Source organism: Chiloscyllium plagiosum, unplaced genomic scaffold, assembly GCF_037043375.1.
Source record: "Chiloscyllium plagiosum isolate Xiang-an unplaced genomic scaffold, Cpla_swu_hap1 HiC_scaffold_15, whole genome shotgun sequence".
NCBI classification, from domain to species: Eukaryota; Metazoa; Chordata; class Chondrichthyes; order Orectolobiformes; family Hemiscylliidae; genus Chiloscyllium; species Chiloscyllium plagiosum.
In genome coordinates, this window is record NW_028270153.1 from 22,868,722 (window position 1) to 22,892,318 (window position 23,597).

Here is a 23,597-nt window from a genome sequence, read left to right on the forward strand (position 1 = left end):
CACAACGGCACCTCCACATGTTTGTAGGCTATTCTTCATGTGATAAAATATCCTAAGAAGGATGCAGTTACATTGTTGGGGCTGTATTACAGACCTACCAACAGTGAGCGTGAGGTAGAAGAACAAATAGGTAAACAGATTATGGAAAGATGTAGAGGCAATAGGGTAAAGGTGATGGGAGATTTTAATTTTCCCAACATTGACTGGGATACATTTTGCATCAGCGGTCTGGATGGAGTAGAATTTGTACGAAGCATCCAGGAGAGCTTTCTAGAGCAGTATGTCAATAGTCCGATGAGGGAAGGGGCCATATTGGACCTGGTACTGGGGAACGAGTCAGGACAGGTGGTAGAAGTTGCGGTGGGGGATTTCTTTGGGAACAGTGACCACAATTCTGTAAGCTTTAGAATACTCAGAGATAAAGAAGAGAGTGGTCCTAAGGGAAGAGTACTAAACTGGGCCAAGGCCAATTATATCAAAATTAGGCAGGAGCTGGGAAATATGGATTGGACACAGCTACTTGAAGGGAAGTCCACATTTGAGATGTGGGAGGCTTTCAAAGATAGGTTAACGGTAGTGCAGGATAGGCATGTCCCTTTGAAGGCAAAGGATAGGAAGGGCAAAATTCGTGAACCGTGGATGACAGGAGAAATTGTATGACTAGCCAAGAGGAAAAGGGAAGCGTACATAAGGTCTAGGCAGCTAAGAACAGAACGGGCCCTGGAGGAATATCGGAAGAGTAGGACAAGTCTTAAACAAGGAATCAAGCGGGCTAAAAGGGGTCATGAAATAGCTTTAGCAAGCAGATTTAAGGAAAATCCCAAAGCATTTTATTCTTATATAAGAAGCAAGCGGGTAACTAGAGAAAGGATTGGTCCATTAAAAGATAATGAAGGAAGGCTGTGTGCTGAACCTGAGAGAATGGGTGAGATTCTGAATGATTACTTTGCATCAGTGTTCACTGAGGAGAGGAACATGATGAATGTTGAGATTAGAGATAGAAGTTTGATTAGTCTGGATCACATTGGCATAAGTAGTGAAGAAGTGTTGGGTATGCTAGAGATTACTAAGGTGGACAAATCCCCAGGACTGGATGGGATTTATCCCAGGTTGCTGAGGGAGGCGAGAGAGGAAATAGCTGGGGCCCTGACAGATATCTTTGTGGCATCCTTAAATACAGGGGAGGTGCCGGAGGACTGGACGGTTGCTCATGTTGTCCCCCTGTACAAGAAGGGTAGTAGGGATATTCCGGATAACTACAGACCAGTGAGCCTGACGTCGGTGGTGGGGAAGTTGCTGGAGAGGGTACAGAGAGATAGGATCTATTTATATTTGGAAAAGAATGAGCTTATCAGTGATAGGCAACATGGTTTTGTGCGGGGGAGATCGTGCCTTACAAACTTAATAGAGTTCTTCGAGTTGTTAGATGAAGGAAGGGCTGTTGATGTCATATACATGGACTTTAGTAAGGCGTTTGATAAGGTTCCCCATTGTAGACTAATGGAGAAAATGAAGTCACATGGTGTGCAGGGTGTTGTAGCTAGGTAGATAAAGAACTGGTTGAGCAACAGGAGACAGAGAGTAGTAGTTGAAGGGAGTTTCTCGAAATGGAGAAAGTTGAGCAGTGGTATTCCACAGGGGTCAGTATTGGGGCTACTGTTGTTTGTAATATACATAAATGATCTAGAAGAGGGCGCTATTGGTATGATCAGCAAGTTTGCAGATGACACAAAGATTGGGGGAGTAGCAGAAAACATAAGGGACTGTCAGAGAATACAGGAGGATATAGATAGACTGGAGAGTTGGGCGGAAAAGTGGCAGATGGCTTTCAACCCAGACAAATGTGAGGTGATGCATTTAGGCAAGACTGATTCTAGAGTGAATTATACAATGAATAGAAAAGCCTTGAGGAAAGTTGATGGCAGACAGATCTGGGAGTGCAGGTCCATTGTACCCTGAAGGTTGCTGCACAGGTGGATAGAGTGGTCAAGAAGGCATATAGTATGCTTGCCTTCATTGGATGGGGTATTGAGTATAAGAGCTGGCAAGTGCAGCAGCAGCTAAGGTAAGACAGTTTGTTTTAAAATTACTTACCGGTAGCGGGCAGCGGTGTTTTTTTCTCTCTTTACAGAAAGAGCGGGAGCAGCAGGGGGAAGTGACGAAGACCGGAGAGGCAGCCGGGAAGGAAAGCAGTGAGTATAAATACTCACCCTTCGACGCCAACGGTCACTTTGAGTGCGAGCAGCAGCTAAGGTAAGACAGTTTGTTTTAAAATTACTTACCGGTAGCGGGCAGCGGTGTTTTTTTCTCTCTTTACAGAAAGAGCGGGAGCAGTAGGTGGAAGTGACGAAGACCAGAGGGGCAGCCGGGTAGGTTTTTTTCCCTTTAAGAGTGCGCAGGAGAAGAACCCGAGGCACTACAGAGGTAGTGTCTCCCACCCGCCCTCCTCCTCTAACCTAAATAATAAGACCCGTTGTGGTAAGGAGGTAAGTGCTGCATTTTGCTTGTTGTATTCTTTAGACCCAGTTTTTTTTTTACAAAAGGTTACTTTCAGAGGGATGGCAGTGAAGGCAGTGCAATGTTCCTCTTGCAACATGTTTGAGGTGAGGGATGCCATGGACGTCCCTGCTGAAAACACTTGCAGGAAGTGCACCCATCTCCAGCTCCTCCAAGACCGTGTTAGGGAACTGGAGCTGGAGTTGGATGAACTTAGGATCATTCGGGAGGCAGAGGGGGTCATAGATCGGAGCTTTAGGGAAGTAGTAACTCCAAAGATGGCAGATAGATGGGTGACAGTGAGGGGGACTGGGAGGAAGCAGCCAGTGCAGGGACCCCCTGCGGCCGTTCCCCTCAAGAACAAGTATACCGTTTTGGATACTTGTGGGGGGGACCACTTACCAGGGGCAAGTAACGGGGCTCAGGCCTCTGGCACGGAGCCTGTCCCCGTTACTCAGAAGGGAAGGGTGGAGAAGAGCAGAGCAATACTAATTGGGGACTCGATAGTTCGGGGCACAGATAGGAGGTTTTGTGGGAACGAGAGAGACTCACGTTTGGTATGTTGCCTCCCAGGTGCAAGGGTACGTGATGTCTCTGATCGTGTTTTCCGGGTCCTTAAGGGGGAGGGGGAGCAGCCCGAAGTCGTGCTCCACATTGGCACCAATGACATAGGTAGGAGGAGCGCTGAGGATGTTAGGCAGGCTTTCAGGGAGCTAGGTTGGAAGCTCAGAGTTAGAACGAACAGAGTTGTTGTCTCTGGTTTGTTACCCGTGCCACGTGATAGAGAGTCGAGGAATAGGGAGAGAGAACAGTTAAATGCGTGGCTACAGGGATGGTGCAGGAGGGAGGGATTCCGGTATTTGGATAACTGGGGTTCTTTCTGGGGAAGGTGGGACCTCTATAAACAGGATGGTCTACACCTGAACCTGAGGGGCACCAGTATCCTTGGTGGGAGGTTTGCTAGTGCTCTTGGGGGGGGGTTTAAACTAACTCTGCAGGGGCATGGGAACCCAGACTGTAGCTTTAGGGTGCAGGACCTGGAGTGTAGGGAGGTTAGGAACATGGCATCAATTTCAAAGGAGGGTGCCTGTAAACAGGAAAGTGGTTTGAAGTGTGTATACTTCAATGCAAGAAGTATACGAAATAAGGTAGGTGAACTTGCAGCGTGGGTTGGTATCTGGGACTTCGATGTTGTGGCTATTACGGAGACATGGGTAGAACAGGGACAGGATTGGCTGTTGCAGGTTCCAGGGTTTAAATGTTTTAGTAGGGTCAGAGGTGGGGGTAAAAGAGGGGGAGGTGTGGCATTGCTTGTCAAAGATAGTATTACAGCTGTGGAAAGGACGATGGATGAAGACTCGCCATCTGAGGTAGTTTGGGCTGAGGTTAGGAATAGGAAAGGTGAGGTCACCCTGTTAGGAGTTTTTTGCAGGCCTCCTAATAGTCCTAGAAACGTAGAAGAAAGGATTGCGAGGATGATTCAAGAGAAGAGTGAAAGTAATAGGGTGGTTGTTATGGGGGACTTTAACTTTCCTGATATTAATTGGGAAAGCTATAGCTCAAGTTCGTTAGATGGGTCAGTGTTTGTCCAATGTGTGCAGGAGGATTTCCTGACACAATATGTAGATAGGCCAACAAGAGGTGAGGCCATACTGGATTTGGTTCTGGGTAATGAACCAGGCCAGGTGTTAGAATTAGAGGTAGGTGAGCACTTTGGGGACAGTGACCACAATTCGGTGACCTTTACTCTAGTGATGGAGAGGGATAAGTGTGCACTACAGGGTAAGAGTTATAGCTGGGGGCAGGGAAATTATGATGCTGTGAGGCATGACTTAGGATGTGTGGCCTGGAAAAGTAAGCTTCAAGGCAAGGGTGTAATTGATATGTGGAGCTTGTTCAAGGAGCAACTAGAGAGTGTCCTTGATAAGTATGTGCCCGTCAGGCAGGGAGGAAAGGGTCGTGTGAGGGAGCCTTGGTTTAATAAGGAATTGGAATCCCTTGTTAAATGGAAGAGGGCGGCCTATGTAAAGATGAGGCGTGAAGGTTCAATTGGGGCGATTGAGAGTTATAAGGTAGCCAGGAAGGACCTGAAGAGAGAGCTAAGAGCAGCAAGGAGGGGACATGAAAGGTCCTTAATTGGTAGGATTAGGGAAAACCCTAAGGCTTTCTATAGGTATGTCAGGAATAAAAGAATGACTAGGGTAGGAATAGGTCCAGTCAAGGATAGTAGTGGGAAGTTGCGTGTGGAGGCTGAAGAGATTGGGGAGACACTGAATGAATACTTTTTGTCAGTATTCAATCAGGAACAGGACATTGTTGTCAATGTGAGTACTGAGTCACAATTAAGTAGAATGGATGGCTTTGAGGTATGTAGAGAAGAGGTGTTGGAAATTCTGGAAAGGGTGAAAATAGATAAGTCCCCTGGGCCTGATGGCATTTATCCTAGGATTCTCTGGGAGGCAAGGGAGGAGATTGCAGAGCCATTGGCCTTGATTTTTATGTCCTCGTTGTCTACAGGAGTAGTGCCAGAAGATTGGATGCTAGCAAATGTGGTTCCCTTGTTCAAGAAGGGGAGTAGGGATAACCCTAGTAACTTTCGGCCGGTGAGTCTCACTTCTGTTGTGGGCAAAATCTTAGAGAGAATTGTAAGGGATAGGATTTATGAACATCTGGATAGGAATAATGTGATCAAGGATAGTCAGCATGGTTTTGTGAAGGGCAGGTCGTGCCTCACAAACCTTATTGAATTCTTTGAGAAGGTGACTAAGGAGGTGGACGAGGGGAAAGCAGTAGATGTGGTGTATATGGATTTTAGTAAGGCTTTGATAAGGTTCCCCATGGTAGACTACTGCAAAAAATACGGAGGTATGGCATTGAGGGTGAGTTGGAGGTTTGGATTAGGAGTTGGCTGGCTGGAAGAAGACAGAGGGTAGTAGTTGATGGCAAAGGTTCATCTTGGAGTGCCGTCACTAGCAGTGTTCCGCAAGGATCTGTTTTGGGACTATTGCTATTTGTCATTTTTATAAATGACCTGGAGGAGGGGTTAGAAAGTTGGGTGAGCAAGTTTGCAGATGATACGAAAGTCGGAGGAGTTGTAGACAGTGAGGAAGGATGTGGCAGGTTACAGCGGGATATAGATAAGCTGCAGAACTGGGCAGAAAGGTGGCAAATGGAGTTCAATGTAGCTAAGTGTGAGGTGATTCACTTTGGTAAGAGTAATAAAAAGATGGGGTACTGGGCTAATGGTCGGATACTTGGTAGTGTGGATGAGCAGAGGGATCTTGGTGTCCATGTACACAAATCTTTGAAAGTTGCCACCCAGGTAAATAGTGCGGTGAAGAAGGCATATGGCGTACTAGCTTTTATTGGTAGAGGAATTGAGTTCCGGAGTACTGAGGTCATGTTGCAGTTGTATAAGACTCTGGTGAGGCCACATCTGGAGTATTGTGTGCAGTTTTGGTCGCCATACTATAGGAAGGATGTGGAGGCACTGGAACGGGTGCAGAGGAGGTTTACCAGGATGTTGCCTGGTATGGTAGGAAGATCGTATGAGGAAAGGCTGAGGCACTTGGGGTTGTTTTCATTGGAGAAAAGAAGGTTTAGGGGTGACTTGATAGAGGTGTATAAGATGATTAGGGGTTTAGATAGGGTCGACAGTGAGAATCTTTTTCCTCGTATGGAGTCAGCTATTACAAGGGGGCATAGCTTTAAATTAAGGGGGGGTAGGTATAGGACAGATGTTAGGGGTAGGTTCTTTACTCAGCGAGTCGTGAGTTCATGGAATGCCCTGCCAGTAGCAGTGGTGGACTCTCCCTCATTATGGGCATTTAAGCGGGCATTGGATAGGCATATGGAGGATAGTGGGCTAGTGTAGGTTAGGTGGGCTTGGATCGGCGCAACATCGAGGGCCGAAGGGCCTGTACTGCGCTGTATTCTTCTATGTTCTATGTTCTATGTTCTAAGTCATGTTAAAATTGTACAAGACATTGGTTCGACCGCATTTAGAATACTGTGTACAGTTCTGGTCGCCACATTACCAAAAGGATGTGGACGCTTTGGAGAGGGTGCAGAGAAGGTTTATGAGGATATTGCCTGGTATGGAAGGTGCTAGCTATGAAGAGAGATTGAGTAGGTTAGGTTATTTTCACTAGAAAAAAGGAGATTGGGGAGACTTGATTGAAGTTTACAAAATCATGAAGGATATGGACAGGGTGGATAGAAACAAGCTTTTTCCCAGGGTGAAGGATTCAATAACGAGAGGTCACGCTTTCAAAGTGAGAGGTGGAAAGTTTAAGGGGGATACACGCGGCAAGTACTTCACACAGAGGGTGGTGGGCGTTTGGAACATGTTGCCAGCAGAGGTGGTAGAGGCAGGCATGGTAGATTCATTTAAGATGCGTCTGGACAGATAGTTGAGTAGGTGGGGAACAGAGGGATACAAATGCTTAGGAATTCACCGACAGGTTTAGACAGTACATTTGAATCGGCTCAGGCTTGAAGGGCCGAAGGGCCTGTTCCTGGGCTGTAAATCTTCTTTGTTCTTTGTTCTAAGGCTCTTCACATGAGTGACTATAAAACAAATTTAGCATCAAGGCTCAACATAAGGTCATAGATCAGCGAGCAAATACTTGGTCAAAGAGGTGGGTTTTAAGTAGTGTTTTAAGAGAGGTGAGATTGACGGAGAGTTTGAAGAAGGGAGGTCTCTAGTTCAGGATCTAGACATCTGCATTTGAATACAAGTTTTCCAAATTCTTAAGATCTCTACATTTAAATAATTTAATGTTTCCTTATTGTATTAAACTTCTTCAAAAGTGTAATAACTTTGTGCACTTTCCTCTCCTTTTTCCCACTGTACTATCTCCCACTTTTCTACATTAAATTTCATTTGACATCTATTTACCAGTCTTCTAATCCATCCAAGTCCTGCTGAGTTACTTGTGGCAGCATATTCGTAGTTAGCACTATTCTGTATTTTGAGGTTTAACTGTTCCAACATATTTAATTCTAGTATTTAAAAATAGCAACAGAGGATTAGCAAGTTTTACTAAATTATGTTTTGTGTGACTGATGTGGTGCTTATGAATGATGTCAGCACTGGAGCAGGGAATTTTTTCACTCTCTTTGCAGCCAATGGCTGTATCAGGCATTTAATATTGCCAGGCTAATACATTCTGCATCCATGAGCAATGAGGGAATGCAATAAAGAAAGACAAAAGTAAAGACAAAGAGGAAAAAGGCAAATCACTTAGCTCTTTAATTGCCAAGATTAATTTATAAAACTTATTTATCCCATCGATTTGAGGCCAGTTAATGCTTATGTGACGTGAAGCATTATAGTTTCACTTAGCAAACACAGTAATAAAAGCAGCTAATATCTCTCTCCTTCTATCCCCCTCCATCTGCCGCTGGTAAAACCAATTGTAACATTACCATGAGTGTAATCAGCAGAAACAGATTGGTCTCACTCATAAGATGGCTAAAATTCACAGGCTGGGTCCACATAGTGTTATTACTATTAAATGAGTAGAGAGAGGACCGAGAATGACTTCATGAGGTATTACTATCACGATGTGGAAATCCAGATAAAGAACTTTTTTTTTAGAAAGTGCCTCATCCACAGCTGTCTCAGGGATTTTTTTTTTGTTGAACTTCATTTGGACCGCTTCTGAAAATAATCCTTTAAACTGAACGGAAATTTTAAAACTCCTAATATTGATACATTCCCCATTTGACATGTGCCATGAGAAGCATCCCTGTTCTTATTTTTGATAACCTTCTGGTGAGAATGTGCCAACGTTACACACAAAGATCTCCTTCCCGCATTGTCAACCAGGGCACAATGCAATACTGTTACCTTTGAGAGAGGTAGGTTGATAGTGGTCCAAGTCCCACTCCAGAGACTCAAACACAAAGCCTGGGTTCACAATCCGGAGCAGTACTGAGTGTGTGCTACATTGTCAGTAACCGTGCTTTAGGTGAGATGTTGAACTGAGACCCAATCATCAGGAGGGTGTAAAATATGTTCATATTTAGTAGATGAACAAGAAACTCTCTGCCATGGCCTATATTTATCCCTCAACAAACATCAGGAATAAAAAGCAGATATTCTGGCTAAAATCAGATAGCTATTTGTAAGAGCTTGATGAGAACAGTTGATTGCCATGTTTCATACACAATAAAAGTGACTGCACTTCAAAAGGATTGAATTGACTTTGGGAGATCTTGAGATTTTGAAAGGAACTTTGTAAATCTATCTTTTTTCTTTCTTTTAATGTCATGGCCAAGAAATTAATTGCTCTGAGCCGCAATACAGCATGGAGAGGAGCATGAAAACAACTAAGCAGTATACCTCAGGGTGAAATAGAAAACCTGCATGGAGTTTAATATTTAATTTAGGAAAAGACTTTTCTGAACATGAATGTAAACCAAGTTGGATTATTGCCCTTTCAGACAATTAACAAAATGCAGTTCTTTTGTGTCTTAGAATACCAGGAGCAATTGTAGAATCCGTCTGATCTTCAAGACATAAGACTGGTTCCCAATCTTGATGTTTTTCCTAAGCTTGGTTCCAGAGATCAGCACATTGGGATAATAATATGGACGGTTGTAAACCCAATGTAAGACCTTGATATGGAAAACAAAAATTCACTTGGCTCTCAGGAACACAATTGCTTTGGCACAGGTTTTTCATTAGTCGATGGCTGAATTTTTTTACAACAATCCTCACATAAGAGTCTTGAATGCATCAGAAGAGACTACAAAATGTTAAATGTTCAGCCTGACAGAAAATTCAATGTGATTTTGGATGTGGTGCAAATGTGCAGCAATTTACAAAGTGGTGCAGCCAACATAACTTTTAACCCTCAAACGTTATTTGTTGCAGAATGCTTTTAGAAAATAGCTGCAGAATATTATTTGTGCTGAGCTAACATTAAAGATGTAGAATGGGGTGAGTTAAGGAGGCTCACATGGATAACAACATTAGTGAAGATTTTAAGGGTTAAAAATTCTATATTTGGCTTGTAGCATTCTATACTTCCTGGGCCTACATTGATATCAGTGTTCTGAAGTTTGACATTTTAAATTTTGATACTGTGTCCAAGATAAGATGTTTAGTTTAAGTTACAATATGCTTTTGATATGAAATTAGATTCCCAAAGATTCAGCAACTTTTACTTGACAGAGGGAAAAGAAGGGGGACTGGGACGAAGGGGCCAATTTAATGAAAGCAAAGTGCTGTGGATGCTGGAGATCTGAAATACAAACATAAAGTGCTGGCGAAAACCAGCAGGTCTAGCAGCAAATATAGAGACAAGAACAAAATTAACATCTTGAATCCAACAGAACGCTTTGGAATCTAAATTAGGGAACAATCCCAATGGAGAGTAATATCAAACTCAAAATGTTAACTCTGCTCCTTTCCACACAGATGCTTCTCCAGCATTTTCTGTTCATACCAGTTTAATGATCTCCTCTGGAGGGTATTCGGTGCCCATCCAAACTATAATTTCTCTTCAGTTATAGACAATAGGGAGGCCATTACCTCATTCAAAAACTCCAAATGATTCAAAAGCAAAATACTGCAGATGCTAGAAAGCTGAAATGAAAACACCAAGAGACATACGCAAGGCTAAATAGTGGGATAGAAAGCTGGGGGCACATATTGTGGTCACTTCCAAGAGTCACAATGGAACTAAATGCTGATCTGGCATTAAACGGCCTGTTTTTGGGGTTCATGAGATTTTACAGATGAAAAGCCTACCCCCACCTACCCCCATGTGTTGTCAGTCATCTGACTGCTTGGCAATTCTTCAATCCTAGCAGTGACAGTAGGAGTGGGGCTGCAGGAGGTCCAGAGAAGTATCCTGTCTTGGAGCCTGCAAAGAAGGTGACTTGAGCCTGCCCGCCAAAACCAGTCATGTAGAACCTTGTTGAGGAGTGTGCGAGATGAGGTGCTTTGAGTGAGGGTGGCCCTTACTGCTGGGGTGTCCTCATAGGGCCCAGGGTGCACAATCAAGAGGGACCCTCTTCCAAATCAGCAGGATGCCAGCAGGGTATACCTTGCAGTCTACCCATATGGCATGGCTCCATGCCCTGACAGAATACCAATAGAGGCAGAACATAGGAGTCACTTGAAGAGTGTGAAACGGCCCAGTGGGAGGGAGAACCCCTCAACCTTCTCCACCCATGAATTTATCAGCATAGAAGAGAATGTAATGGGTTCTCCACATGTGCTTTTTATGTGGCTCACTTCCATCTTCCAACCAAGTCCCAGGAGGAAGCAGTAAATTGCACCCATTGGGCTCTCCCCAGTGGGAGGATACTGAGGCAGTAGAGACAGTGCAGCAAAATTCATAACTAAAATACTTCTTGGTGTAAGAGAATAGGAATACTTAGAAAATCTTGATAAGTACCTGCTCCTAATGTCTGAAATGGGGCTTGTTGCATAGGCCCTACGACAAGAGAACACCTGTATATTTGCCTGTTGGCTTCTCGAGGTGTCCTTAATTCAATGTTTGATTGAGAGGTGCCAAAGTTGGGAAGTGGATACTTGTTGAGTGCCAACCCCTTGCCCATTCCTCTCCCCATTCTTCTACGATCAATAGATACTCCAGCTGATGTCTCGGTGACTGTATAAATGGCAATAGCCAGATGATGCTGATGAGTACAAATTGTGGAGTTAATCTCAGGAGGATTCAGGTAAACTCAGACATTTGGATTCCTGTCTGAGCCCACTATGTGAGAGACAGACTATTGCACTTTAGAGATGTGCCTTTAGCTTGTTAATGGCAATAGCATGATATCCTTTGTATTTTCTCCGTTATGAGTCATTGTCCTATAGATTAAATAAACTATTGACTAAAATTAATCTTTCCCTGGGGTGGGGGAGTCCAGGACTAGAGGATATAGGTTTAGGGTAAGAGGGGAAAGATATAAAAGAGACGTAAGGAGCAACATTTTCACTCAGAGTGTGATGCATCAATGGAATCAGCTGCCAGAGGAAGTGGTGAAGGCTGGTAGAGGTACAGCATTTAAAAGGCATCTGGATTGGTATATGAACAGGAAAGGTTTGGAGGGATATTGACCAAATGCTAGCAAATGGGACTAGATTTGGTTATGATATCTGGTTGGCATGGACAAGTTGGTCCGAAGGGTCTGTTTCCATGCTGTACATCTCTATGATTCTATGACTCTATGATTAGTTTACAATTGGCCTTGTCCCATCAGAGTGTTTATCAAAAAGATAAGCAGTTTGTATTCTTGTTCATGTGTGAAATGATAGTATCCAAAAGTTTTCATCAACATAATCTCAGATGGTGTTGGGGGGAGGGGGGAGGTTTGGGATTGGCGGGGCTACAGTCATGACCAGCCCACCACCATCCCATATTAATAGGAGCTAAATTCAGCAGGTCAGGAAGCCTGTTTGCATTTAAGGCCCTTAAGTGGGCTCTGTTCTTGCAGTTCCATTGTTCGAGCTGCAAGGGAATGGTGAGTAGCTCAGCAGCTTTCACTGAACAGGAAGTAAGGGACATACTTTGGAGGATCCCTGTTACAATCAGGTGCAGCCCCTCATCCCTTTATCTGTCACACCCAATTTTTAAAACATGAACACTCCTTCCTGGGGCCTTCCAGACAGGACCATCTAAAATCCCCAGATTTGGTAGAGTGCTAGTGTCCATGGCACATTGTCATCAGGGACTGCCTATTGTCCAAGCACTGGTCACCACTCAATGCTGGCAGCACCTCCTACCCCTAAAGAGTGGTCAGTCCCAGTTTTAATCAGTTAATGTTGACTCCAGTGTATTATTACTGCGCACAGCCCGCTTTCAAATCTCCTGATGGATTTTTCTGCTGGAGGAATTCTTGGAGTCAGTTCATGAGCAAGGCCAGTGATGCCGAACTTCAGAAAATATTTCATACAGACCCCAAATTTGTAACAAGCCTGTTGAGCCTATTTCTTTTCTCTCAAATCTATTATTCACGTCACACAGGGATGTGGCTCATTTTAAATCTTCACTACACCTGTGTTTTTAACCTCCTCTTCTTTCCCCCTTTCTGTATTAGGGTAATGGAAGAACTGGGGAGCCCCAGAAGCATATTCCTGGACTGGGGTCTGGTGCAGGCAGTCAGACCACACGTGGAAGCCCCTATGCTGAGCTGCTGCAATGTAATGTTTATTTGAAATATTTTTATCTGACTGTAATGTTAATCCCTGAACTTTGTCTTATTTCTAACTTATTTTTTAAACAAATTAATGCAACTACTCTTCTTTTTATTCCCTTTTGTATCTAAAATTTGTACCTCGATACTTGTACCTAAGGTGGGGCCATAAGAGGCCACATTGTAAAATTTTTCACTGTACTCCTGTACTTGAGTACATGTGACAATACAGGGTAGTCCAATCTGTTCCATATTGAATATTGTAAGGTAATAGAAGAATTTGAACTTACTGGCTGTCTGCAATGTGAATATTTCTCGTATTTATGCCAGTCTATAATTGGGTAGTCACAGTTGATCCTGGTTTGTGCCCCCATGCTCAGTGGGTCTGGATAAAAAAAACAAAAGAACTGAGGATACTGTCAATCAAAATCAAAAACAGAAATTGCTGAAAAAGCTCAATAGGTCTGGCAGCATCTGTAGAGAGAAATCAGGTGACCCTTCATCAGAATGGAACCCTTCCTCCTGAATGTTGAATGTTTTGCATAAGGTAATGGATATGAAAGGGTTAAGCTGAGCTAAACTGAAGCTCTTCCTCTTCCGATATATAACACAGCTTCTGGGTGGAGCATTGGGCAACTTGTGCAGGCATGAACTCTCAATGGAGACCCAAATGTTTTACCTGTGTCATCTTAATATTAGTTAATATATCTTAGGATTAATGCAACCTGTACATAGTTACTGAGCTACAATTTGCTATCAAAGAAATGGATATTTTCTTCTGAGGCTTATCTCTGGTCCATCCTCCACCATATACTACTGAACAACCCTTGGATATGTGAATATTGGAAGGAGCTTTGGTGGCAACACACATGTATGCACACACCACCCAAACTTTACAGCAAGCGCTCTCGTTCTCATACACCATACCTGCCAAGAAAAGGTGTATGGAAGTTCACACTTCTCTGACTAGGCAGAAGAAATGTTCACAACTAAGCCACAGGCTCAACCCCTGCCACATAGATAATAACACAATACTGTGCACAGACATAACATCAAACATTTTGCCTGTAGTAAGGTTAAATGGGAATCTCTCCAACAAGTGTGCACTGCTTTTGATTTTAGCAAATATAACAGATTTTTTAATACAATATCTGCAGCTAGGATCAGATGATTACATTAATTTACATATGTTCTTGAATGTCTGCAGTGTAAATTAAATCCCCATAAGATTCACAATAAATGGATCGAGTCTGGCTTGTGTAATATTCTTTTTAAATAGCGATCTTGCTTATTTAGCATCTGGTTTAAGACATTTGCCAAAATCTCTCCCAAATGGAATTTAAAACTTCACGGCCTGGTGATTTCCCATTTAAAAACTGACTAAATTAAAGCAAATTGCTGTGACAACAGTGAAGTTCGGTTGTTTTAGACTTCGCCACAAACTTTTGCAGTAAAATAGTAAACTCAGCAAAACTGTTGAACTGATGAAAGTGAGTTTTCTACTGGTTGTATGGGTAAGTGGGCTTTTTATTTTGTCAGTTTTGTTGTTGATATGGATTTTCTAATGCTGCTTGCTTCTTGTACCAACTTCCTTAAGTCATAAAACAAACAATTCAAAACCTAATAGAGAGTGTTATCATTTATCATGAGGGGAATTGAATACCAAAGTAGGGAGGTTGTGCTTCAGTTATATAGTACAACACATCTGGAGCATTGTATTAATCACCTTAGAAGGAAAAAATACTATTGGAGGGGTTCAGAGAAGGTTTCCAGACTAATATCTGGAATGAGAGGACTGTCTTATGATAAAAGATGGGACAAGGCAGGCTTGTACCTGCTGTTGTCTAGAAAGATAAGATGTGATTTGATTAAAATCCTGAGGGGGCTTGACAAGATAGCTGTGGAGAGGATGGGAGAATAGCGAACAATGAGTCATTGTTTAAAATTCAGGGTCACCCATTTAAAACAGATATAAAGCGAAATTTGAGTCTTCGGAACTATCTTCCTGAAAATGTGAAAGAAGCAGAGCCCTTGAATAATGTTAATGCAAAAGTAGATAGATTCTTGTTAGCAAGGGCTAAAAGGTTATCAGGGGTAGACAGGAATGCAATTTGAGTTTAGAATTAGCCATAATCTTAATGAATAGTGGAGCAGGCTCAAGGTGCTAAATATCCTACTCTTGCTCCTAATTCCTTCATTTGTATCTGAGAACGATTTGCTAATTGGGTACCCAGGTTGGTGCTCTGATAACTTAGTATCCCTCAAAAATGATGCTATATTGAATATAGCTTTCAATGATTTCAAGTATACAAAAAGCAATAATAATTTTTCACCATTTCCACAAAGCATTCTTCACCTTCTGTAATATGCATTTTGTATTAGCTTTACTTTACAGCATTGCACTATAATGGCTGATGAAATTAACACTCTATATGGTAGAAACTCTACTGAAAGAGGTGCATTTTAGAAGGAAAAGCAGTAGAATCTCCTTAGGTAATAATAATTAAGAATTGGTAAGCTTTTTAAATATCACTCGTAAGAGACTGCATATTTTTTCATTTCTGAGGCAATAAACTGACATGGAAATCTGGTAAAATTAGAATACCAGTAAAGTTTTGCAATTGAAAATCAAGAACTATAAATATTGTTGAGCTGTGAGAGATAATGTTCTTTTTGAAGCATTACAAGGGAGAATTTGAAACTGAGTGGCATCAACCATCTTTTGAGTTAAATTTTCTGCATGAGAGAGACAACTGATGAGTTAAGCTACAGAGTATAACAAGGCGTTGTGACTGCCAAGAGCAGCAGAGCAGACGAAATGTCCAGAACTTGCAAACGGAAAGTATTCTCTCTCCTCCTACCTTTACATGTGGAACAAGACATTAGAAACAAGAAAGCTGAGAAGAAAGAACTCTAAAAGAAAAATATCTGATTCTGTTCTGAAGGAGGGTCACCATACCCAAAACATTAGCTCTGCTTTCTCTCTACTGATGCTGCCAGGCCTGCTGAGTTTTCACAGCCATTTCTGTTTTTGTTCGGACTTTCAGCATTCACAATTCTTTTTTTTCCTTTTGTTTAAAGATCTAAGTCCACCTGACTTGAAGGATGACCATCCTCGTACAGACAACGGCTTGCCACAATCGCTATAATTGGAAGGACTAAGAAAGTAACTTTCCACCTTGTGATCTGATCTTTCAATTTTGTTCACACTGTATATATTCTTTCCACCCACAATATATGTGTTAAACCATTTGTCTTTGACTGTCTTAATCATGACTAAGTGTGTGTGTGCATTTGGGGTGCTGAAGGGGCATAGCTTAAGTTGTAGAAATTAGAAACCCTTTTTTTGATTTTATTAAAGTTAAGAGTGTTACAATATATAAAGATTTTTCTCTTTCTGATGAAACTTGCTGTGAATTTGTTCTTTCCCTGCATGGCAGTCAGTCAGGCAATTCAGTCATTTTTAGTGTTCTCACTGTGATTTTATACATTTATAGATTTTGTGCCAGTTAGTGAAATAGTGTGACACAATTATAGGAACACTCTTCCCAGTTAAGATGTGATATTATGTAAGCTCAGGAAATCTTACCACACAGGAGCCAATTTGACCTACATTGTTTTGTTGGCTCTTTCACAGAGTTACCCGACTAATCTTATTCCTCTGTGTTTTCCCCACAATGCCAAATGCGTCCTTAGTCAGCACCTTCCAAACCCACAACTGATACCAGTCATAAGGACAAGGAGAGCAAATGTATGGGAATGCTGCCACTTGCAAGCCACTCACCATCCTGACTTTAAAATATATCACTGTTCCTTCAGGGTCACTGGGTCAAAGTGCTGGGACTCCCTGTCTAATAGCATTGAGAGTTTATCTAAACCAAATAAGCAGCAGCAGTTCAAGAAGGCAGCTCACTACCACCTTCTCAAAGACGATTAGGGATGGGCAATAAATGCTGGCCCAGCCAGCAAGTTCAACATATCATGAATGAATAAAAAAAAATTAAAACACATTCAGGAGAGGATAGTACTAAAATAATCAATTGAGTATTTAATACTTCCAATCTGATTTTTTTTTAAAATTACAGACCATATGAGAAATATACACTAGATTAGATGGCACTTTAAAGTGACAACCCAGGTTGTGGCAGTTTGGATGTATAATTTCCTTAATAATGAAAAATATATTCGTGCTTTGCATTTGAGATTTGTCATTGTATGTCATTGAATGACATTGTAATATTTCCGTTGACTTCTTAATTGTTGACAGCCATGTAAGTTTGAACTATCCAGAGCTGTAACAATAGGGGCTCTGAAGTTTGTCACAGATTCTAGCAGCTGATATATACATCAATGCATCAGTGATGCACAGTTTATACAAAATGACATACAAAATCATGCATCAGCGATGCACAGTTTATCAAATATTTTGTGTATGTAAATCTGTCATATATAACAATCACAATTATATTCTCTTTGATTTCATTTCAAAGTGAACTTTGCCATAATTGTGAGAGCAATTTATACTCAAAAGCTAATGCTTTCTGAGCACATCTCAAAGGTGTATCCACTCACTGTCATCTGGTTTGAAAATTTATCCAACAAAATTCTTTGTTTCTGATTGTTTTACTAAAACGACTGATTTGTGTTGCTACTGCTGTTTTCTGCTTTTCAGATGCTGCTTAAATGATTTTTTTTCCCAAATAGAGCCTTACTTCATTGATATGGCAATGCTGTTTCATTTTCCTGGTCTTAATACAATATCTCTACACTACTTCTGGAGGTTCTACCACATTTTGTGATCAAATTGGAGGCTTCTCACCTTTTGCCATAGAAAGGGGAAACTTCCTTATTCTTCAAGAACAAAATGAAGGCATCTCAATTTTTCAAGGGAAAAGCAGATTATTCCCTCCTTTCATGACCTAATAAACAATACTTGTCTTTTTCCATGACTCTTCTAAATAAACTCAGGTACCTATGACCTTAATAAGTTCTTCTTACTTTAACACCACTTTAAGTTATACATTTCCAGCTGTTATTGCAGCCTTTATGATCTTCTTACTCCTCTGTTATTATGTCTCTGATTAGGTTTTTAAATTGCCCCTTTGCTGACTGATGTTAATGTGTTAGAGCCACCAGCGTTAGAAAACAAATTGTTCGAAGGCTTAGAGACATTCAGTATCGGGTACAGAAAAACATTAAATAAGGATGCTTATACTCCATTATAACTCTCCATTGTAGGAAGATTCTGCATCCCTTTTTGAAACAAGTTTATAAGCAACTGGAATGAGTGACATTTTCTGCTAATAATACCAAACAAAATGGTGTTCAGGCATAATTACTGTACCTAAACCCAGTTGGCCTCTGGGCATTTGTGTTGATCTAACACACCTCATCAAGGCAATAATGGTGGAGGAGGCAAGGGTCTTGCTCAACTCTAGAGGATTACAGGCAGGCGAGGAAGGAGCTCAAAAATGGTCTGAGGAGAGCCAGGAGGGGGCACAAAAATAGCTTGGCACAAAGAAAGAGTAGGGCCGATCAGGGATAGCATAGGGAACTTATGTATAGAGTCTGAGGAGGTAGGGGAAGCCCTAAATGAGTTTTTTGCTTTTGTCTTTACTAAAGAAAAGGACCTTGTAGTGAATGAAACCATTGAGGAGCAGGTAAGCATGCTGGAATGGATAGAGATTGAGGAAGTTGATGTGATGAAAATTTTGACAAACATTAAGATTGACAAGTTGCCAGGGCCAGACCAGATTTGTCCTCGGCTGCTTTGGGAAGTGAGAAATGTGATTGCTTTGCCACTTGTGAAGATCTTTGCATCCTCGCTGTCCACCGGAGTCGTACTTGAGGACTGAAGGGAGGCAAATGTAATTCCTCTCTTCAAGAAAGGAAATAGGGAAATCTCTGGCAATTACAGACCAGTCAATCTCACGTCTGTTGTCTGCAAGGTGTTAGAAAGGATTCTGAGGGATAGGATTTATGACCATCTGGAAGAGCATGGCTTGATTAAATGCAGTCAGCATGACTTTATGAGGGGCAGGCCATAGCTCACAAATCTTGTTGAGTTCTTTGAGGATGTTACTAGACAAGTTGATGAGGGTCAAGCGGTGGTTGTGGTGTATATGGACTTCAGCAAGGCATTTGATAAGGTTCCCTATGGTAGGCTCATTCAGAAGATCAGGAGGAATATAGGGAAATTTAGCTGTCTGGATACAGAATTGGCTGGTCAACAGAAGACAGCGGGTAGTAGTGGAAGGAAAGTATTCTGCCTGGAAGTCAGTGGTGAGTGGTATTCCACAGGGCTCTGTTCTAGGGCCTCTACTCTTTGTAATTTTTATTAATGACTTGGATGAGGAGATTGAAGGATGGGTTAGCAAGTTTGCAGACGACACAAAGGTTGGAGGTGTCGTTGACAGTATAGAGGACTGTTGTAGGCTGCAGCGGGACATTGATAGGATGCAGAGATGGGCTGAGAGGTGGCAGATGGAGTTCAACCTGGATAAATGCAAAGTGATGCATTTTGGAAGGTCGAACTTGAAAGTTGAGTACATGATGAAAGACAGAATTCTTAGCAGTGTGGAGGAACAGCGGGATCTTGGTGTGCAGGTACATAGATCCCTTAAAATTGCCACCCAAGTGGACAGGGTTGTTAAGAAAGCATATGGTGTTTTAGCTTTCATTAACAGGGGAATTGAGTTTAAGAGTCGTGAGATCTTGTTGCAGCTCTAAAAACTTTGGTTAGACCGCACTTGGAATACTGTGTCCAGTTCTGGTCGCCCTATTATAGGAAAGATGTGGATGCTTTGGAGAGGGTTCAGAGGAGGTTTACCAGGATGCTGCCTGGACTGGAGGGCTTATCTTATGAGGAGAGGTTGACTGAGCTCGGACCTTTTTCATTGGAAAAAAGAAAGAAGAGAGGGGACCTAATTGAGGTGTACAAGATAATGAGAGGCATAGATAGAGTTGATAGCCAGGGAATTCCAGGATTTTGACCCAGCAATACTGAAGGAACAGCAATATATTTCCAAGTCAGGATGGTGAATAGCTTAGAGAGGAACTTGCAAGTGGTGGAGTTCCCAAGTATCTACTGCATTTGTCTTTTAAAAACATAGTAGTTGTGGGCTTGGAAGGTGTTATCAAAGGAAACAAATTATAACATCATTAAGGAGATTTCTCTTAAACAGATTACCTTTCAAAAATGAAGACAAAAATTGCTGGAAATGCTTAATAGGTCTGACAGCATCTGTGGAGAGAAATCCAAATTAACATTGTGGGTTGAGTCATTGGACCCAAAACATTAACTCTGATTTCTCTCCGTAGATTTTGCCAGACCTGCTGAGCTTTTCCAGCAATTTCTGTTTTTGTTTCTGATTTAAAAGAGTTCTTTCAGTTTTTGCCGTTCAGGAACATTTTGATCCCAGAGAATTTTGCGGTGCCAATATTTAAGAATGATTTGTCATATGCGACACAGATGACAAATTGATATATGATGACAAGGCCAAAGAACATGACCAGAGGATCCATGCATTTTAAAACATCTACAAGCCAAAGGATTTATTTTCAATGATAAGTATAAATTTCCCTATGTATCTGTTCACTTCTTCGGACATATTGTCAAGAAAGATGGAATAATGCTCGGTATACAGAAAACAAAGGTTGTTTAGAAATTTCCTACTCTGAAATTGATTCATGACCTCCAAAACCCTTTAGGCCTGGTAAACCAGTTGACAAATGTCTTGTCTCAGTCACCGATTATGATTATATTGTTGACACAGATCCTGAAGATGGCTGTGGAACCTGCATCAGAAGACAACTTTCTGTAAGATCGAGGACATGCTGATGTCCACAGGTGCCTTGACTTTCTGCAATCCAACGTTTTCAACTGCCATTTGCCTGGATGAGTCCAGCTGTAACACTCAAGAAGTTTGACAACGTCCAGGACACATTAGCCTGCTTGATTGGTGCTCACTCTTTTCACCACAATGGCAACAGTGTGTACCACTGACAAGATGTACTGTAGTGATTCATCAACTCTGCCAACAGCGACTTCCAACCCTGAAACTTACCAGCTGGAAGTACAAGGGCAGTTGATCCATGGGAACAGCACTCCTGAAAGTACATCTCCCAGCCACCCATCATCCTGACTTGGAATGACATTGTTAGCCCTTTACTAGGTTAAAGTCCTGGAATGCCCTTCCTAAACACATTGTGGATGTCCATGCACCCCAAGCACTGCAGTGATTTAAGACTCACCACTGCCTTTTCCAGGACAATCATGGATGGTGAGAAATACTAGCCCACTTAGCAATAACCACATACCAATAGAGCATTTTTTAAAAAAAATTTAGCTATATATTTCAGTTAGCAGCATTGGTGCAGATCTTTTTCTGGAGCATCCAGGTTGGTGTGAGAAATGTATCTCAGGCATAATCAGACATGGACACATGCCCCACAGTTATAGAGAAGGAAACTTTCTTGGTCATTTGAGTATGCAAGAGATTTTCACAATATATATTTGGCCTGAAAGTGCTCACAGAGATGAACCTTAAACTATTCGTCTGCTTGTTAGATGCAAATGAGTTGGCAAGGATGCCTCTATGGCAGGGGTGGGCAATTAATTCTTCCAAGGGACCACATGAGAAACCTGAGTTGTGGTGGAGGGCTGAACCAACAATAAGTTGAACATACTTCTGCTCAGTATTAATTTTCTCCCATTGTAAAAAGTACTAAATTATATTATAGGATTGGTATTTGGATTTGTTGAACTTCATCACTGAGAATATCTGTTCGCATATATAGGTAGATCCAAAGAGGACTAGAGTCAGCTGAGTATGTCTCCTCATGTGTGGAAAGTTCTCCTCTTTGAGGGAAGAGTAAAAATCAAGCTGTGAGACTGATCTAAAGTACTCTGCCAGAAGTGTGTCAGACTGCAGGTCAATGAGTTCAAGCTAAATATCATTAGGTGCATTCTCCACATTGCATGTAAATGGGGAAAAAATCATGTGCATTTCATTCTCAACCATTTTAAAGTCTTGAAATCGCCTTGAAAATTCACCATACAGTGCTTCTAACATAGATGAGTACCTGTGGAGGTGATCAGCTGAAGGTGCGGTTTCCTTCCGTGTTGGCAAGTGGGTGAGAATGTTGTCCTCCATTTGGCTTGAGAGAAGCTGCAACTTTCTCATAAAAGCCTTCACCAAATTGTACATTTCATGCACAAAAAGGCACTTTCACTGCAGTTTCACCTTCAGTTCATTCATAAGTGCAGTCACATCAACAGCAAAACCAAGGTCTGCAATCCAGTCTGCATCTGAAAGCTGTGGAATGCCATTCCCTTTCTTCACACAGAAATCTTGAATCTCTTCTCTCAGGTCCCATACACTTTTCAGCATTTTGCCCAGGCTGAGCCACCTGACAGCTGTGTGGTAGCCTATGTCACGATGTTCAGTCTCATTTTCCTCCAAAAGTGCAACAAACTGCCTGTGATTCAAAGCTCTTGCCCTGATGAAGTTAACTATTTTAGTTACAACATCAACCACATGGTTAATTTTTAACACTGACTTACACAACACTTCCTGATGTATAATACAATGCAAAAATACCAATTTCAGTTCAGGGTCAATTTCTGTCACTTTATCCTGCATTCTCTTTAGGAGTCCAACATTTTTTCCCGTTGGATTTGGACAACCATCCGTTGTCACACTCGCCAGCTTGTCCCATTTTAGTCCCAACGTGTCCAAACATGCATTTACCTCCATGAACAAATCATTACCAGTTGTTGTTCCTTTCATTGACTGCATGGCTGCCAGCTCTTCCGTGATTTTAAAATCCGTAGTTATTCCACGTACGAAGATGAGTAGCTGGGCTGTGTCACATACGTCGCAGCTCTCATCCAAAGCCAAGAAAAAAAAGTCAAAGTTGACCGCTCTGTGCTGCAGCTGAAGCTCCATATTTCTCGCGATGTCCTCAATCCTTCTCGTTACAGTGCATTGGGAGAGGGGCACATTCTCAAATGCCTCCTTTTTCTCTGGGCATATTAGTTCTGCAGAGTCCAACAAGCACTCCTTAATAAACTCTCCATCAGAAAACGGTTTACTCTTTCTGGCGATTTTGTGCAATATGACATAACTTGTCTTGGCGTGAGCTGACATTTTGAGGGCTAGCCAGCAAACATCACTTTTAGATGTTCACGCACGCACACACATACACGCGCATGTGCGTCCATACGTAAATAAAAAAAAGTATCCTTTTCAAAACTAAAGCAACACAGTTGTATTGCGTGCATGGCGTAAATACTTTTTCATTTATGTTCTAATTTAAGATTGACCTCATGCGGGCCGGACAGGAATGACCAAAGGGCCGGATATGGCCCGTGGGCCGTAAAATGCCCAGGTCTGCTCTTTGGATATTGAAATTATGAGGATTACCTATGAGTCAAAATAAGTGCAAGGGAAGCTACAGATGCACTTCCCAAAGTGATATGAGACCACTTTATAATGTGTTTGTGAAATTGAAGACATTCTTGGGCCATAACTTTGAAGTGGTCAGCATCTCAGGAAAGTTTTAACCAAAGATAATAGGAAAAAACGAAAGATTAGGAATCTGTTACCATTTGTTGGTCCAGTGTCAATGATTGGCCAGACTGATTGGTTGGCCATGACAACCTATTTTGAGCATTAGCAGCATTTCACAATTGCGAATGATTTCTTGTTGCTTGATGTAAAGCTGGTCATTCCAGCTTCCCCTTGGGCAACTCTTGTGGACATGATACATCAAGGACTCTGGGAGATGACCAAGTCCAGAGCCTGGAATTAGTTGTCAGTGCAATATTTATAGATTTCAAAGGCAATTGTGGTCATTATATTTGACTGCGAAACATATGTATTCACAATCCATAACAGCAATTCCACTGATACTCACCATTTTCCCACCACACCAAT

General features: G+C 41.9%; 1 protein-coding gene and 1 long non-coding RNA gene across 3 annotated transcripts in view; one reads left to right on the forward strand and one right to left on the reverse strand.

The window, feature by feature from the left end:
- Positions 1-16,402, forward strand: part of LOC122559918 (uncharacterized) — a 34,321-nt gene extending 17,919 nt beyond the window's left edge. The window contains exons 1-3 of one of the 2 annotated variants that reach the window (XR_015759474.1): positions 2,145-2,253; positions 12,562-12,664; positions 15,739-16,402. This is a non-coding gene — a long non-coding RNA (uncharacterized LOC122559918). Of the gene's footprint in view, positions 1-2,144; positions 2,254-12,561; positions 12,665-15,738 lie in introns of those variants that run through there. The other variant, XR_015759473.1, reaches the window with a different exon arrangement.
- Positions 16,403-21,887: 5,485 nt separating this feature from the next.
- Positions 21,888-22,808, reverse strand: LOC148147628 (general transcription factor II-I repeat domain-containing protein 2B-like). The gene is made up of 2 exons (XM_087994599.1): positions 22,410-22,808; positions 21,888-22,232 (listed from the first exon to the last, which is right to left on the reverse strand). Exons 1-2 carry the CDS (start codon positions 22,806-22,808, stop codon positions 21,888-21,890), a joined length of 744 nt encoding a protein of 247 aa, XP_087850725.1.
- Between the last annotated feature and the right edge of the window lie 789 nt (positions 22,809-23,597).

Excerpts from the sequence above, each read along its gene's own strand:
- LOC148147628 (XM_087994599.1), bottom strand. The coding sequence starts at position 22,808 with ATGTCAGCTCACGCCAAGACAAGTTATGTCATATTGCACAAAATCGCC. Across the intron at positions 22,233-22,409 it reads GTAATGATTTGTTCATGGAG|GAAGTGTTGTGTAAGTCAGT; the intron begins GTAAATGCATGT and ends ATTATACATCAG.